The 17,019-nt window shown below is 35.9% G+C and overlaps 1 protein-coding gene across 1 annotated transcript in view; it reads right to left on the reverse strand.

Annotated features, from left to right (window-relative positions):
- Positions 1–7,391: 7,391 nt before the first annotated feature.
- Positions 7,392–17,019, reverse strand: part of LOC306855602 (membrane-associated phosphatidylinositol transfer protein 3-like) — a gene marked incomplete at both ends in the record, with an annotated part of 159,023 nt that continues 149,395 nt past the window's right edge. The window contains 6 exons of the mRNA XM_079394375.1: positions 7,392–7,742; positions 9,480–9,608; positions 9,835–10,018; positions 11,416–11,565; positions 11,702–11,850; positions 12,020–12,136. Coding sequence (XP_079250501.1) covers positions 7,392–7,742; positions 9,480–9,608; positions 9,835–10,018; positions 11,416–11,565; positions 11,702–11,850; positions 12,020–12,136 — 1,080 coding nt within the window. The remainder of the gene's footprint in view (positions 7,743–9,479; positions 9,609–9,834; positions 10,019–11,415; positions 11,566–11,701; positions 11,851–12,019; positions 12,137–17,019) is intronic.

Below are 17,019 nucleotides of genomic sequence, written 5' to 3' on the forward strand. Positions count from 1 at the left end.
CAGCCTCAGCAATGACCCATCAGTTTAAAAATGCTGCTTTACATGTCTGTTTTAAGGATGTGTAGTGATGTCCGATGTTAGATTGCCTAACACGGGGCACCACTAAATGCAGTGATTTTAGATTTAAGTAGCACCACTAGTGTAATGGCTTTGGGCTTAAATATTAATATTTAGTCTTGGTCATAATATTTTATGGGGCACCAGCCAAGGAATTGCACCTTGACGTTAAAGAACAATCATGGAAGATTGTTGAATAAATAAGAATTATAATTAAATTATAGGAAGTTGTAGTCTGACCAATCTGAAGGATTAATTTGTAGAGCCTTTTAACTGTATTATCAACACAAGGAAGACACAAGTGTAATAAAATAAAAAAAGTTTTATTAAGAAAGGGATAGACCAGAGTAACTAACAACTACTAAATGGATACAATGAATGGATAAAGTGCAAAGATTGATAAATGGAAGTGACTGAGTTGGAGGTTACTACGGACATAATCTTAATGAAAGATAAACGGAAGTTTCCTGGAAGTAATAAGGTATTCTAGGTTCACCTTATTCTAGGTTCAACAAATAAATCGAGGGATTATCTATTATTAACTGACATCAGTTATATAGAATCTAATGCAAATTAGATAATCATAAACTGACAGTACACTGATGCCAATGGTCTCTGGAAAGAGGTTTGGAAACAGTGATATTTACGTTCTGCCTGGTCATGTGCTGAGTCTGAGCAGCAACGTCTTCCTCTAGTCGTCGCAGTGGAATGAAAGGAGTTGGGGGGGGGGGGGGGGCTTCTTGCAGAACTTCTTTGTTTCTCCTTGGAACAACTTAGCTTAGCATAACTTAACGTACGGTTGACCACACCACTTAGTAGTCTAACTTAGCAACAACATCTTAGCACAAGAGCATAATTTACTGTACGGTTGACCACACCACTTAGTACACTTCTTTGTCTTGGAGAGAACCTTTTATTCCTTCCTTTGCAAGTTGGCACCTTTCAGATCCAGTATCCTGATTAGCTGATGCTATCAGAGGTGTCATGGCATGGCCTCTCTCTGGCATGAGATCTATTTACATAGCTTAAAGACCACATTTGCAACAATGTCTTAAAAGATTTTCCTATGCATCATTCACTCTCCAAACCAATTCCAGATTAACCTACACATTATGCTGAAAATATGAAGACCAAACACCAATGGGTAATGCTGAGCATTGATCCCCGCATTCATATATACAGTATATACATTAACAGGTAATGTTGCATGCCTGGTTGTATCACACACAGACTCGGTATATAAAGTTCTGTAAATTGATATGAGGAAGGTTTAGTCAATTTTGTGTCCCTTCTGTGTTCCCTTTTGTGGCTTTGGCCACATGGTAAAACTGTGAGGGGAATTTGTGATCATTCACACTTTGATAAGAGTAGTGGAGAATAAAAGAAGTTCCTAGGTGGAGGTTACAGTATGATAATGTTAACCCCCCTTTCCACAAGGTAAAACCGGTTTGGTCAGTCTGAGGTAGCGATTGATTGTTCACACTTTAGTCTCAAAAATGAAGAACTGTGATCAGTGAAAGACCACATGGTGATTGGATCAGTCTTTAATCCATGAAATACTGATATCCTTATCCTTCCATGAATTATAAGTTTGAGGGAGACTAAGGTAGTTCCTGCCTGGGGGTTGATGTATGTTAATGTTAACCCCCCTCTCCAAAAGAGGTAGTGTTGTTATGTTAAAACAAAAGGCATCCTTTATTGTCAACACGCCTAATGTCATCAGAACATAACTTTACATGTGTTGTGTGGAAAGGAGTCTTCCCATCTTGACCGTTGTTCACTACAGATGGTAAATGTTTGAAACTCCAGAGGGAGCAGCTGTGAAACCACATGCAAGGTTTCAGCTCATTCAACAATTTTATCAAAAATATTTTAATTGGTTTTGCCATCTTACTGTGTTGAAGGGAAGTTTAGGCTGGATTCTAGAGTTAAACGCTCATTCTGTGGTTGCAAATAATTGTTTACATAGGCTCAATCAATACAAGTGAAGCTATCAATGTTAAGGTGCAGCCATATTAATCATTGTACTACAATTTTTTGTGGACAAAATCTAGTCATTTTAATAGGAATCAAGGGGATGAGGTTTTCAAATTGGCTTCAGTTGGTCATGCAGATTCAACATCTTGACCAACAGAATTCTTTTTGTTTTTCATGGCATTAAATTCTTAAATCAAGATATCATCATGAGATGCAAAACAAATAATGTTTGAACAAAATTAAGTTATTTTATGCTTAAAACAAGAACAAATACTGAAAACTTATTTTTCATTTGAATTATTTTTTTTATTTAAGTCTATTAGCATATTAATTCCTTTTTTATTCAAACTTCATTTGGATCAGTTTGCCATAAAACAAGACTTATGTTATTTTTGTAACTTCATGTATCTTGATTTAAGAATCTTCAGACGTGTGATCCTGGACCACAAAACCAGTCATAAGTATCACGGGTATACATTTGTACTGGAAAACAAGACAAAATACTGAGGGTAACCACCCAACTCAACCCCCCCACATCCAAACCCCCCCCCCCCCCCCCTCCCTCCCTCGCTCTCCCTCTCCCTAAGTAGTTTTATAACATCTAATATCACAAAAAAAAAAACATGTACACAATTATATACAGTTTTTGTGCAATAGTCATTTTCACAGAACAGATTCTCTCTGAAAATGCCACAGATGTCAAACCACAGCAGGACATGTTTAAAGACTGTCAGCACATAATCTATTAGCACATACAGCACCGTAGATGAACAGTAGAACAGTAGCTGTAGTATTTACATAATGAATGGGTATGCAGCAACATTTTGACAAAGATAATCTAGGTTCAGCAAAACATGCAGACAGGAGTCCAAAACATTATATATATTTATAATGGCAGTTGGAATGCTCCTGGTGGTTCATTCTCCATCTAAGCTCATTTTACCTTACAGCTGTTAAAATCAGTGAGGAAACAAAGGGTCTTCTGAGAAGTGTGTGGGTCACCAAAAAATCGTAAAGAACACAAAGCCTCAGATTGGAGGACTGCTATAAATAGATGCAGTTCAGGTGCTCATGGATTTAAAATAATAATGGATAGATGACTTCTGAAATGTAATGTGGTACTGTGGTAGCTATTAGGCAACAACATGATATTATTGTACAAAGTAAAATACCAGTTCTGCAACTACTAGGTAATCCCCGTTACAAGCTAACATTTTAAAGCAATGTTAACTAGTGACTACCTTATGTAATTTGGTACCGATCACAAATTAAACAACTAAAATTGTCATCAGTAACACAAATATTTTGCATTTTAGTGATCATTTAATCATGATTTTCTCATGAGACCCAACCAATTAATTGTCATGTCTTAAATATTATTTTATAACCATGCAGATTATATTTGAAAATTATATATATTTATAATGGCAGCTGGAATGCTCCTGGTGGTTCATTCTTCATCTAAGCTCCTTTTACCTTACAGCTAGTTAAAATCAGCGAGAAAACAAAGGGTCTTCTGAGAAATGTGTGGGTCACCAAAAAATCGTAAAGAACACAAAGCCTCAGATTGGAAGACTGCTATACATAGATGCAGTTCAGGTGCTCATGTCCATGGTTACCTTCACAAAATACCATAACAGGAGTCTGTAGAAACCTTCGCCACACATGGAATAAAAGTAAATAAAAGATAACCCTGACACTACATTCTATAACTGCTCTCTGTCGTACTTCTGTCCTTGTCTCAATTATGACATCTATAAGAGTCACAGGGTGTTGTTAAAGCATTTAGTGTTGTTAAAGCATTCAGTCTTTAATGTTGCTGGTCTCAGACCAGGGTGATTGTTTGTTTTGGAGGTAATTTGCAGATCCTTGTGGCTCATCCAGTCTTGTCTACCATGGAGCTCATCTATTGAGTCTACAGATCATATGAACAAAAGGTCTTCTGGTTTGAGATGAGATCTTGATGTGTTTGAAATTATACTTCTTCTGTGTGTGCTGTGGATAGAGAAAAAATATGAAATTAGTATAGAAGGTTTGAGAGATTTACTACAGATGGTTTTTCAGCCTTACCAGCTCTAGTCAAATCCCGAACTGTTGAACCCACTTAAATATATAACACATGGTAGCAATGTCAGATATTAATATGGAATTCAATTCGAATTTAGAATACACATTTGAAGCATCTATATTCAATCTCATGAATTTAATTTGAATTTATAACAAGTCAGATATAAATAAAGTTTGTTTATATCTATATAATCTGCAGATGCTATTTCCAAAGAAAGTAAGTCTTACATCCCCAGAAATACAGCATTAAAAAGTTTAAAACCTGTAACCTGTGTAATTTAAAGAAGAGTATTAATTTAATTTGTAATAACAAAAAGACACAGAGAAACTAAAATATGTAAGCCTAAATTTATGTATTTGAACAGCATATACAACTTCTATCCATTTTGACTACAGAGTTTTAAAATAAACAAAGTAATAAACTTAATGTGATGCATATTTTTCAATCACACATAAATGAAATGGGTAAAAAATATATAAAAATTCTGCATTCCAAAAAATTGCATCTATTTTAATAATGATTTTCAAATTGCATTTATTCAGATTGCTCAGAATCGGAATAAATCTTTTGATGCCAAAACAATTTATTCATATATGAACATATATAATAATATACATATATATAATATATAAAATATGGTTGGCTGTGGAACACGCAATATTCATTTAGTTAAAATGTATGAGATTTAAGTAATATTAATTAAATAGAACAAAAGTGTTCAGTACAGTAATATTATTTTAAAGTTTTTTTTATTATTTAGCTCAGAAAACGTGAACTGCTACATGTTAAAATTATATTGTAGAAACAATTTTCACTCAAATTACTAGTAAATTTCACAATTAATTACTAAAGAAACGGCAAGTAACAATTTAAAAAAAAAAATACATTTTTTATCCTAATACCTTCAACGAGAAGAGATGAGAGGGCAGAACAGAGAGCGGACATGACCCCATTTAGAGCAGCAATAGATTAATATTGGCACATAACTTGAATAGTTTTGTATTGTAAATAGTCTATTAATGGCCCATAATTAATAAAGTAAGATTTAATTTACTTTCTTTACCCCTGTGCTATTCAGGGCCATCCACAAGGGATTCAGAGCGTAGGGCTACTGCTCAGAGCACTGGATTTAAGCACTTCTACCACAATTACTTGCTCCAACAGACTGTGAAAGAGAAACAACTCAAACCTCAGCCAAGAGGAACAGAATCTCAAAGTGTTCATCAGTGTTTCTAGAAACCAATTAAGCCCCTCCCTAAAAGTTGAAGACAAAGCCAACATTCGCACCCGCCCCGTCGCCAAATCACAGCTGGCAATAAGACAGCTGTTCCCCGGGCCTCTGGGCTGCCACGTATAGACACATGGACTCTTTCAGCCTGTGACAGTGAGTGGGGACCAGGGCGAACCAGAACAACTCAAGTGCATCACAGCAACCCAGATGGGAGCCAGTGGTCTTTTGTGAGCCAATGGGCTACTCGGGCTCTAAGTGTTGCAATACAATCGATGGCCAATTTCCAAATGACAATCTGCTCACTGCATTACAGGAGTATTTGTCAACGTACATCAAATATTACTGTGAATTTCTGCAGGTTTGTAGATTGAATGGAGCTCTACATTGGAGCACTTTCAAATTAATCACAAAACAGGTGTCTCCATGACAACAACCGAGAAACATCTCCAATGATAATGTCAGCATGCTGTCAATGCTAAACCATGTAGGGCATACAGATGAGTTGTGCATAGTTGATATTTAAAATCAGTGACCAAAAATAAGGATTTAAAATAACTCATGAAATAATAATGGATAGATGACTTCTGAAATGTAATGTGGTACTGTGGTAGCTATTAGGCAACAACATGATATTATTGTACAAAGTAAAATACCAGTTCTGCAACTACTAGTTGTAGGTAATCCCTGTTACAAGCTAACATTTTAAAGCAATGTTAACTAGTGACTACCTTATGTAATTTGGTACGATCACAAATTAAACAACTAAAATTGTCATCAGTAACACAAATATTTTGCATTTTAGTGATCATTTAATCATAATTTTCTCACGAGACCCAACCAATTAATTGTCATGTGTTAAATATTATTTTATAACCATGCATATGTCCTGTTCTCTCAAGGTGGATGGCAATGAAATTGACCACATTTTCTGAGTATTTATAGTGTGTATGATGATAAATTTGTTGCCTCCATCTCCATCTGTAGCCACCACACTTATTTGGAAGTGCTCTATCACTGACAGACAGAATTATTTCAACATGATTGAGTCCCTGATCAAAGTAGAAGTGAATTCTCTCAGCCATGATGCAGAGGTATACTATACTGCACTTCAAACTGCTTTTGTTACACTCAAGCTAGAAAAAGATTGGGAGAAGATATGTCAAGATCTTGAGAAAGCAGCTTTTATGTTGTAATCATGACAAAACAAGACAGAAAAAAAAATGCATGGTCACACTTCCCTACCTTTGGATTAATTTTAATCTAACTTTTATTTATTTGGCAGAACATGGAAGAATACTCTTTAAGTATATTTTAAGTAGTTAAGGTTGCACTTTAATTTTGGGACCAATTCCTAACTAGTTAATTAGCAACCAAGTCATCTGTTAACTGGTAAAAGTCAAAGTTAAATATAACTATTAGTTCACAATTTAATGAAAATGTCCTTAATAAGAGAAGTTAACTATTATTATACTTGAGTACAATAATATGACGTGTTTTTTCTAATTGTTTATGTAACTGATTTATAATTCATATCATCCAGATTTTGTCTAATGTAGTGAAAATCTAACTACTTATAAATGCATTAAAGAGCAATTAATACATATTTCATTATACATGAGTAAACTAGTTAAGCTGGTAAAGTTTAACTAGTTACTGTTATTAATTGTCACATGCAAGAATAACCCTGTGCTAATTGGACAAAAAGTAAAGTAGTAACTTAACTAACAACTAGTGTGCATTTGGCTCTGTCTTTAAATTATCAGTTTGCTAACTAGTTAACTAGCAAATTAGTCACTTGTCAACTAATAACTACTATTTAACAACTATGTTGAAAATTAAATTTGTTGGTAAGAGAAGGTAATTAGTAGTAGTAATAGAAGTAGTTAACAAGTATTTTACTTGATTAGAACATTAATATGACTTAACTAGCTATGTAATCAATTACTGATGGTAGCCCATTCACTGTCAGTGATAAAATGTGCTTAATGAGCAATTACTGTAATAAACAAAGGGCGTTGTTCCTTAACATACCTTTTCCCCACAACTCATGGAGTTCCTTTACAGTACAACATCCTGTATTCTCCCCTCCTCTTCCTCCTCTTCATCTTGATCATCGGTCTGTATGCGAATCTCTGGTCCATCTTTATGAGATTCAGGCTGGCTCTGAGCACGCTCAGGTTTGGGGGTGGATACAGATGATGAAGGCGGTGATGGATGCTGAACAGACATGGCTCGACGCAGCAGCGGAGTATGCTTGCAGGATAGGAAGTCCGGGGGTGGAGATAGGAATTCTGTTTTGGAGGAAAGGCCAAAAGATCCTTGACGAAGCACCATTCGGGTTTTTTTGGAGCGTGAGCCATGCTCAAACTCAAGAGTGGAGAGGTGAGCTGCATAGCCTTCACTCAGAAACTAAGTCAGATGAAATGGGAACAAAGGAGGACAAATTGTGCATGAAAAAATAGAGTACTGTTAAGTAATTGAGTAGACTAAGAGGAAAACACCTTAAGCTGGTAAACTAAAATGACTGTTGCATGAAAGCTAAAAAGAAATCCCTTAGTTATAAGGTTAAGGGTACCCTTAGTGAAACTTGGGTTGCTAGAAAAAACCTAAGGTCAACTTAAGGAACCTTAAAGTCTGCGTGAGCCAGAATGTGCTGCCGACTTTATTTGTGTAGTGACGTATTTCCAGATGAAACAGAATATTGAATAAAGGGTGTGGTTTTATTTGTGCACTCCTCCTCTCTGTCTCTCACTCATAGCAACCTAACAGTGTGTATTCTGCCCAAGCCATCAAACTGACGTCAGAGAAGGAATGCCATTCGAGCGGAAGCAAACGTTCAGGATTAATTTATGGATTTTTCACATCAAGATTAGCAATGTGTGCTAATAAAGTAAATAAAGTCCATTTTGATTTCATGCTGACTTTAAGGCTGTCATTAAGTATCCCCCCTTAATCATTTAAGTGTTCCCTTAAGTGTTGCTACAAAGTACTTCCCTGTTGACAGCTGGTTTGAGCTTAGTTGGTCATGAGCTGGTTCTGAGCTGTTCCTGAGCAGGAGCTAGTTTCTTAGGACCAGCACATGACCAATTTAAACTAGCTTATGACCATCTTAAATCAGCTCAAACCATTTACCATGCTTCAAAAGATACCAAACCAGCATATGCTTGTTTTTTTGTTGTTGGTTTTATTACAGGGTTAGTAACCATTTCACCTTAATAAATTTAAGGAACCAAAACAGCTCCCTTAAGTCATCTTAAACTCAAACACGATGGCTGACTTTATGTTAACTGAAGAGGAGGAAGTACCAAGGTGTGTTTTTAATGTTCAGAATAATCCCTTATTCGATCAATGAATGATGTGTAATTATTGAGAGAGTATCCGTTTGACCGTCAGTAAATCCTTCGTCTCACCACAGTCTAATTTGGTTTAGGTTTTTTTGTTTTCTGTGTTCTTGGTATTCTCCATAATGACAATATTTTACTACAACTGTGGTTGTAGCAAAGGTTAAGTTTGTGATTGGTTATGTTCTGTTTATTGTGAGATGTAGTAACTATAGCAATGGTGGCACCCCTTTTCAATATGTTGCCAGAAATGCCACTGGGGGCAGTCGTGGCCTAATGGATAGAGAGTTGGACTTAACCCAAAGGTTGTGGGATCGAGTCTCAGTACCTGCAGGGAATGGCTACCCACTGCTCCAGGTGTGTGTGCATTTTTGTGACAAATGAGGACATAAATTAGTATAATGACATGGGTATGACATTATACTAATTACAAGGAGAAGGGGACTTATGAGGACATTGCCCCATGTCCCCACTTTTCAAAATGCTTATAAATCATACAGAGTGAGTTTTTTTGTTTGTTTTTTTGAGAAAGTAAAAATGCACAGTTTCCTGTGAGGGGTAGGTTGAGGTGTAGGGTTGGTGCAGGGCAATAGCATACACGGTTAGTACAGTATAAAAACCATTACGCCTATGGGATGTCCCCACTTTAAAGAAATATATAAAAATGTGTGTGTGTGTGTACAAAAACAAACGTGTGTGTGTGTGTGTGTGTTCACTACTCACTTCTGTGTGTGTGCACTTGGATGGGTGAAATGTAGAGCCCAAGGCAAATTACTCAAGGGCTTTCATTCCAAGAGAGCTTTACCTGGCACTGATGCTGATGTTTCTTGGATGGCCTGCCCACAATGTATATCTGATTAGGTGCCAGTCCCAATGTGCTGTACACAGACATGTCCTTCATAGAGCCATACGCTGCACTGATCTTAATGTGACACTATGTGGAAAAACAAATTTATTCAGCATGTTTTTCCATCCCAATGGATAATTGAGGCATGCAAAAATAGCAAGCTAAAGATGAATTTATTTGTTTTTAAATAAATCTAAATAAAATATTATGTGGCTAATCATTACTAAAAACCAACAAAATTATCTTGTAATGTAACATATTATAATGTATAATGCAAATGTCCTGCTGTGTTGTGTACACGCCATCGGCAGACCTCGTTTACTAGACTCTTCAGAAAAATGGTTTTCTGACGCAAGGGGTCATGGACGAGTCCTTCTGAGAAGAAGACCATGCCATGAGGGAAGTTGTGCTGAGAGAGCCAAGACACCACCCTCTGCTTTTGCATGTCAGGACGGCCAGTAATGTAGATGATCAGATACCCAAGATCCTGCCAGTGTCTACAGAATAATCAAATCACAGTTATACAGGGGCTAACGACATCTATGAATAGTGTACAAAATAGGACCTTAAACTTGATCTGTGAAAGTAGTCTTACCCTTCAGAAATTGTATCTCTCATCAAATAAAATATAGCCCTGCCCCTAAACTTAGCAAACTTATCTAATACAGAGGTGCCATCACATTAGCAAAGTTTTGTGTGAAGGAATTGACAACAGTCAATAGGACTATTGTCACTAATGATGAATGAAGCACAGCTCAGTCACTTTCAAGCTAAACTGCTTTCTGTTTGTAAACTTGGCATAACCAGCTTGAACCCATTTTGAAATCTGTGGGGAAATGTTTCGCTACTACACAATAAATTTTCCATCACGTGGATTCAGAGGCGTCATGCCCATTCAAAATGCCCCTCAGATTTTTGAGCCAAGTGGATTTTGAATGCAGCTTCCAAAAGACAAAAAATAGCCGATTAATATGTTATATACTTAATACAATCACACCAGCGTGATTAGATCTTTCAGCGCGTCATATCATCAGCTGATAAATTCAAATCTGTGTTCGCTGGCTGGCACTGAGCCAGAGACAGACGTGTTTTTACAGCACTGCGCATTATAACCCTCTATGATTATAACCTATCACACGATGCTGTTGAGCTTATGAGTGCAATGACCAATCAGAAGTGTTCAGATGAGTCATTGCTAAAATGTTTAAATGTTTTTGTCACTCGCTCTCTGACTGAATACCTTTATCTGGCAAATTCTCTCATTAGAAACAATAAAGTGCAGATGTGTGTATGAATCTGTAAGATATTCATTTCACAGTGTAAACAGCTTCAGTGATTTTAATGGGAGTTTTTGAGAGTGCTTGAACTCTAGACTGTCAGTGAAAATGTGCTTTGATAATGTAAATGTTATTTGCTCTCTTTCTGTACAATGAAACTGTTATGATAAGTAGCCTAACTTTCAATGTTTTTATTCATATTAACTTTCAATGTTAATTCACATTAAATATAAAGTCAGTCGTATTAAAACTATGTTATGGCATGATGCCATATGTGTTACTTAAGTAAACAGACAGGTTTTTATACATAGGCTAGTCAATAGATTACATTATTAGGCTACTTTAACCATCGTCCACTACAGATCAACTAACATATAAAGGTGAGAATCGAGATTATTTCATGTTGTAGTTAATGCGTTTGGGAATGTTTCGAATAAAAAGGAAAAAAAATTAAAAAACATAAGAACATAAGTGCTATTGTGGCTGCTGGCAACATCCCCCCCCCCCCCCCCCCCCCCGCACTCGTGCCCCCTCAAAAATAATCTGTTTTGCACATGAAAAACAGTAAACCACACATTAAGACTTGTCTAACTGTTTATCATCAGTCACACATTTACCTGACCACATCCACAGCTCCAGGGCGAACTTTGGGATCACTGCCCATAAGGGAGACACTAGCAGCAAAGGAGCCATCAATACTAAACACCACACACTCCATTCCCCGTGGCAACACTGTGAGGAATGCCTCTGCATTTGTCTGATCACCTCTGTAAGGACAAATAAGGAAATGCAACCAACTCAGGTTAGAAATTCCTCCATTATTTATAAAGTGTTTTAAAAACACAATCTATAGATTGATATTACAGTTATTTACTGTGTTGTGATGAGAATGTGAATACTTACTTGACCACCATTTTGATAGGGTAGACACCCACCCCGAGTCTTTTATTATCAGGGATGGTGTAGGACACCCGTCCGCTGCTGCTGGTCACCACAGTGTCGAACAGCACCCAACGACCAGAGGCAGGCTGTGTCTTTAAAAACACATCCACCTGACAGACAGGATATTTGAACTCATAAAAATATATACCAGATCATAATTTTAGTTTCAGTGAAACTGTTTTGTGCTGTCTATCCATCAGAGTGGTAATGCTAACAGTTGTCTTTAATTTTGTAGCATTGGTCATGACAACAATACAGTTATGACAATGGCCATCTTACCTTCTCTCCCGTTAGGGTCACCATGTCAAGAGGGCCATACATAAACCGCCCTACCAGTGTCTGCGGGCCATCTTCTGTCACGATGACATCATGAACTCTGTGATTCGCCGTTACATTCTGATAATGAATAATAATAATAAGACAGACCTCCAAATCAAAGGGATGCTAATAAAACTATTAAAATCTATTTTAACAGGATTATTATAGTTAGCTAAAACTAAAAACACACACAAAAAACGTAAAATAAACATTAACTGAAATTAAATAAAGTATTAAAAAATATGTAGATATATTTTATTCAACTAGCTGCCAAGACGACATTTCTCACTTTGATTTAGTTAAAACTAAAACTGAAATAAAAAATTCATATAAATGATATAGACACATTAAAAAAAGCACATAACAAAATTGCCAAAACTTTAAATAATATAAAAAATAAATAAGATTAAAAATATTAATAAAAACTATAATAGTATCACAATCGTACTAAAATAACACCCATATATGAAGTGTTGTCTTCTTCATGAAAAAATTGACATCAGAAATGTTTTAATGGTTCTCCAGCACAGTGATGAAATAAATACTGCAGTAGATGAGCTTCAACATGATAAAACATTAATTTGCATCAGTTATGTAAAAACTCCTACAGTTTGAGCAAGGGGAGTTTAAAATGAGCTCTTACAGTTCGACTGACACTAACAGGAATTTCATCTGTACACTTTTACTCATATCACCCCTTAGAACGTATATTGCATACACTACTGTTCAAAAGTTTGATGTCAGTAAGAGATTACTGTAAGTTTTTGTAAGAGTTTTTTTTATGCATTCTTTCTGAGTAAAGGTATTCATTTAAGATAAAAATGGCAGTGAATACATATTATTATTATATTACAAAGGATTTCAAATAAATGTTGTCCTTTGGACCTTTTTATTCATCAAATAATCCTGGAGGGAAAATAGATTTTATGGTTTCCTCAAAATATTAAGCACCACAACTAATTCAGCATTGACAAGCAGAAATGTTTCCTGAGCAGCAAATATCCGCATAGACTGCTGTAATGATTTTTAAAAGATCTTGTGGGACTGAAGACTGGAGTAATGGCTGCAGAAAATTCAGCTTTGTCATCACAGGAACACATTTTAAAATATATAAAAATAGAAAAGTTATTTTAAATTGTAAAAATATTTTTTTAAATATTACTATTTTTACCATATTTGTGATCAGATAAATGCAGCATTGGTGAGCATAAAAGACTTCTTACAGAAAAATCTTACAGACGCCAAACAGTAATTTGAAACGTGATGCTCTGCAAGGGCATTATTTTTTTAATAATAATAATAATATATTATATTGCTATTGTTTTTATTATTAAAACCCTCAAAGACAGAGACAGCCGCCCGTGGCTAAAAATAACTATTGTTCTTAAATGTTTCATAACTTTTGAACCTCTAATCCTATCTGAGCTTTAAAAAGTGTTTTTAAACCAATGTTTTATACCACATTTGTCTTGTTTGGATATTCAGAGACTCCGTAGCGTACGTAATTACGTCATCACATTTTGATAACATTAGGCGCGTTCGACTTGAAGAGGCGCTGCGCAGAATGATCAGTGTATGACATCAAAGTACTGCGAGAGCGATAAGAGAGCAGATGGATCTTTATGCTTTCGAATAGCTCTCACGGAACCTTGATATCATACACTAATCATTCTGTGCAGTGCCACTTCAAGTCGAACACACCTTCCCTGCATCCCAATGTGCATACTATCCACCCTATCTGCCCTAAATAGTATTGAAAATAACTACTATCACATAGAATTTAAGATGGATAGTATGCACTTTGGGACGCAGGCCTAATAGAGTGGTGGAACTATGATGTCACTTTGTAGGTGAAAACCCGGAAGCGAGTTAGCATTTTAGCACTTCCGAACCGGAGTCCCAGAGTCAATGTTTTTTTTTTAATGAGATTTTGGTTAAATCCCTTAAAAAAGGTCCGTGGTTCACACAGGCTCAAGATACTTTCACGTTTTATTCTACGACATAAACACTAGTTACACCCCACTCATGATTTTTTTCAAACTGTTGTTTCTTAAAAAAGACGATCGCTAATATGTTGCTAAATGTGACTACAGGCGCTGTCGGAGACATTAAACGTCATCACGCCGAACAGTTTATCAATTTACAGCAGGGCTTGAAAAAGAAATAAAAAAGTCAATCGCTTCACTCCGAGCAGAATCGATATTTTAACGTTTCTGTTCCTGCGTTCCTCTGTATTATTACCATTCCGAAACCGGTTCGAGTAGAAAAAATAACGGTTAATACTGTTATTTTTAAAATTGTCTTTGCCTATAATAATAATAATAATATAGTACAGTGTTTTCTTTACAGAAAAAGAAAAAGATGGTATCTTAACCGGCTGCGCTTCGTCACAGCCAATACAGCATCATCTTTTCTAGATTTTTAAATTTCTAAATGTAGGCTTGTTTTAAAGACATTAAACTATTTTTTTTTAAGATATTTAAAAATGTTTGCTGCAAATTGTAAAAAAAAAAAAATGCTACTTGTATAAAATTACGTTTTGAAGAAAAAACAAACAAGCATAGGCTAAGCCGCATCGCATTTTATTAGGCTATTATTAAGAAATTATGTAGGCTAAAATGCTGGTAAATCAAAAATGTTTACAAACATTATAAACACAGTTATTAGTTTCTCTCCACAACAAATCCTCTAAATTTAAGGCTGCTATAAAAGGCTATAAAAACGTCAATCCAAAATCAAATTAAAGGTGAAACTGATGCCTACCTGTCTCACTCGGCACGAATCCAAATGCTTCAATATTCTCGACGTATACTAAAATATTAATTATTGGCTTTTACTTTCATCGACATAAAGCATCATCCTTCACATCGGCAATAACAGCACAGTGAGGCGATGGTCACGCTGAACGGAACAGATTGGACAACGGAGCATTTTAACTTTTTACACGTTCCTTTAACTGTATTTTATTTTGATAATGAACTGGCTGCAATGTCGCAAAAATATGTGTCAAAAATATGCACCGGCGCGATATGGCCATACCAATGCTGGTTGGTTATACAGATGCAAGACATCATTCAAAACTGTCAGCTATTGCAAAACACATAAAACTGTAAAGCTTTTGCAAAATAAAGAAAACTATGTTCTGCCATTTCGTTTTCCTTTCCGAAAATGTTGGAATGTGTCACAATGAACCGTAGACCTAACTCAGCATATATATTTTTTCTTTCGTTTTGTTAATCTGTCAATGATTTATGTGAAATATATTTATAGGCATATATATATATTCCTTTTTATGTAAGCCTATAGTTTTATTGTGTTTTCTCCGTTCACAGAAGCGCCGCAGGTGCGTAAGATCTGTTAAATCCATCTTACACTGTCGTTGGATAAACTTTAACGCCGGTGTTCTCAAGATTTTTGCTACCCTGTCAGATTTTGCTACCTCCCGTTAAAACAGATGGTAGCAGAATTCATTGCCATTGCGACTAGAGTTCACAGCTGAGCACGGGCAGGCATTTCACTTGCTGGATGCGTCAGCATCACATTTGCATAGTCTGTACTACTGGAATTCCTGATTGGTTGACAGCAAATTTCAAATATTAAATGGAACGATAAAATAACGTTATTAACCGGTTAATGGCCATTTCAAATTTTCGATTCTGTTCGGAAATATAAAATTTGATTTAGTTTCTGTTTCCAGTTCTGTTCCAGTCAAAATTTTGTTCGTTTACGATTTTCGTTTTCCTGCCTTGAACCGGTTCAGAGCTCTGATTTTCAGTATTTTCCAGTTGTAGTATAATTTATAATTCAATTCATTGTAGAATAACCAACGAATAGTTTCCTGCATTTTATATTGTCGTTCGACAATGTTTTTTTGTTTTGCCCCCCAAAATGCAACATGTCTTCGGATGGAAGATGCTCATTTTATCGCTTGCTGATTCGGCGACTCTGGGTAAGGTAAACTCATATTACGATTATTACATGTAAACACCACATTTGCTGGCTTTACTTGGTGAAAGTGAAACTTTAACGATGCATAGTGCTTAAAGCCACGTTAAAATTAAATGTTTACGGCCACATGAAGCTGTTAGAAAGCATAGATGGAGGATTTCCTAGAAGCAAGGATAAAATAACATTTTGTGTAACCACCCTAACAAAATGAGAGCTGAAATGTGGTACTTTGTTCACTAAAATAAGTTTAATCTTAACATATCCAAAAACTCGCTCACTCTGCTGTTATTTAAAAGATTACCCAGACAGCAACATAGTGTTGGCCCAGATCCGGCCCACATCTGGCCCGTGTGAAATCCATGCGGGCCAAGTGTGGGCCGGATCTGGGCTGGCACTGCTTGCTGTCTGGGTAAATACGTCAAGGATTTGTGGACAATCAAGGATTTATGGACTTTTAATGCACCTTATTTCGAAATGTACAGAAGTACGTGCTTTGAATGTCCTTTAGTTAAGATTATTTCATTTATTCACTATACTATTTATTACTAATGTCTCATTTCAGTTTTAGTTTGGCTCTAGTTTTGTATTTATTCCAGTTTATATGAAACGGTTCATGTAGTGTGGATTAAAATTCATATACAAGAGTAAATCCTTTTCCCTGAACTGTTAAAAATAAATTTGAAAAAGTTGTCGGGAGCGTGGTGGTGGTGACGTTGAAGGCAAGCGACCGTGGTGCAGTAGTTTGTTTATAGCTTAAGTTTAGCTTTTAAGTTCTGGCGCTTTTATTTAGGCTTCAAAATTCATCAAAGTTATATTATTTCGTGAAGATTATCTTGATGGGCAAAATGTGTAAATTTCATGAACTATGATTGAACACAGAGCTTATTTTTTGCGATAATCCAAAAGCCTATGGAAAAATCCTATTGACTTTTTGTCGAGGGAACCAGTTTCATGCTAACAGCCGATCCACCTACAAAGTGACGTCATAGTTCTCCCACTCTATGATTCCTCAG

This window comes from Barbus barbus, assembly GCF_936440315.1.
Source record: "Barbus barbus genome assembly, chromosome: 36".
Lineage (NCBI taxonomy): Eukaryota > Metazoa > Chordata > Actinopteri > Cypriniformes > Cyprinidae > Barbus > Barbus barbus.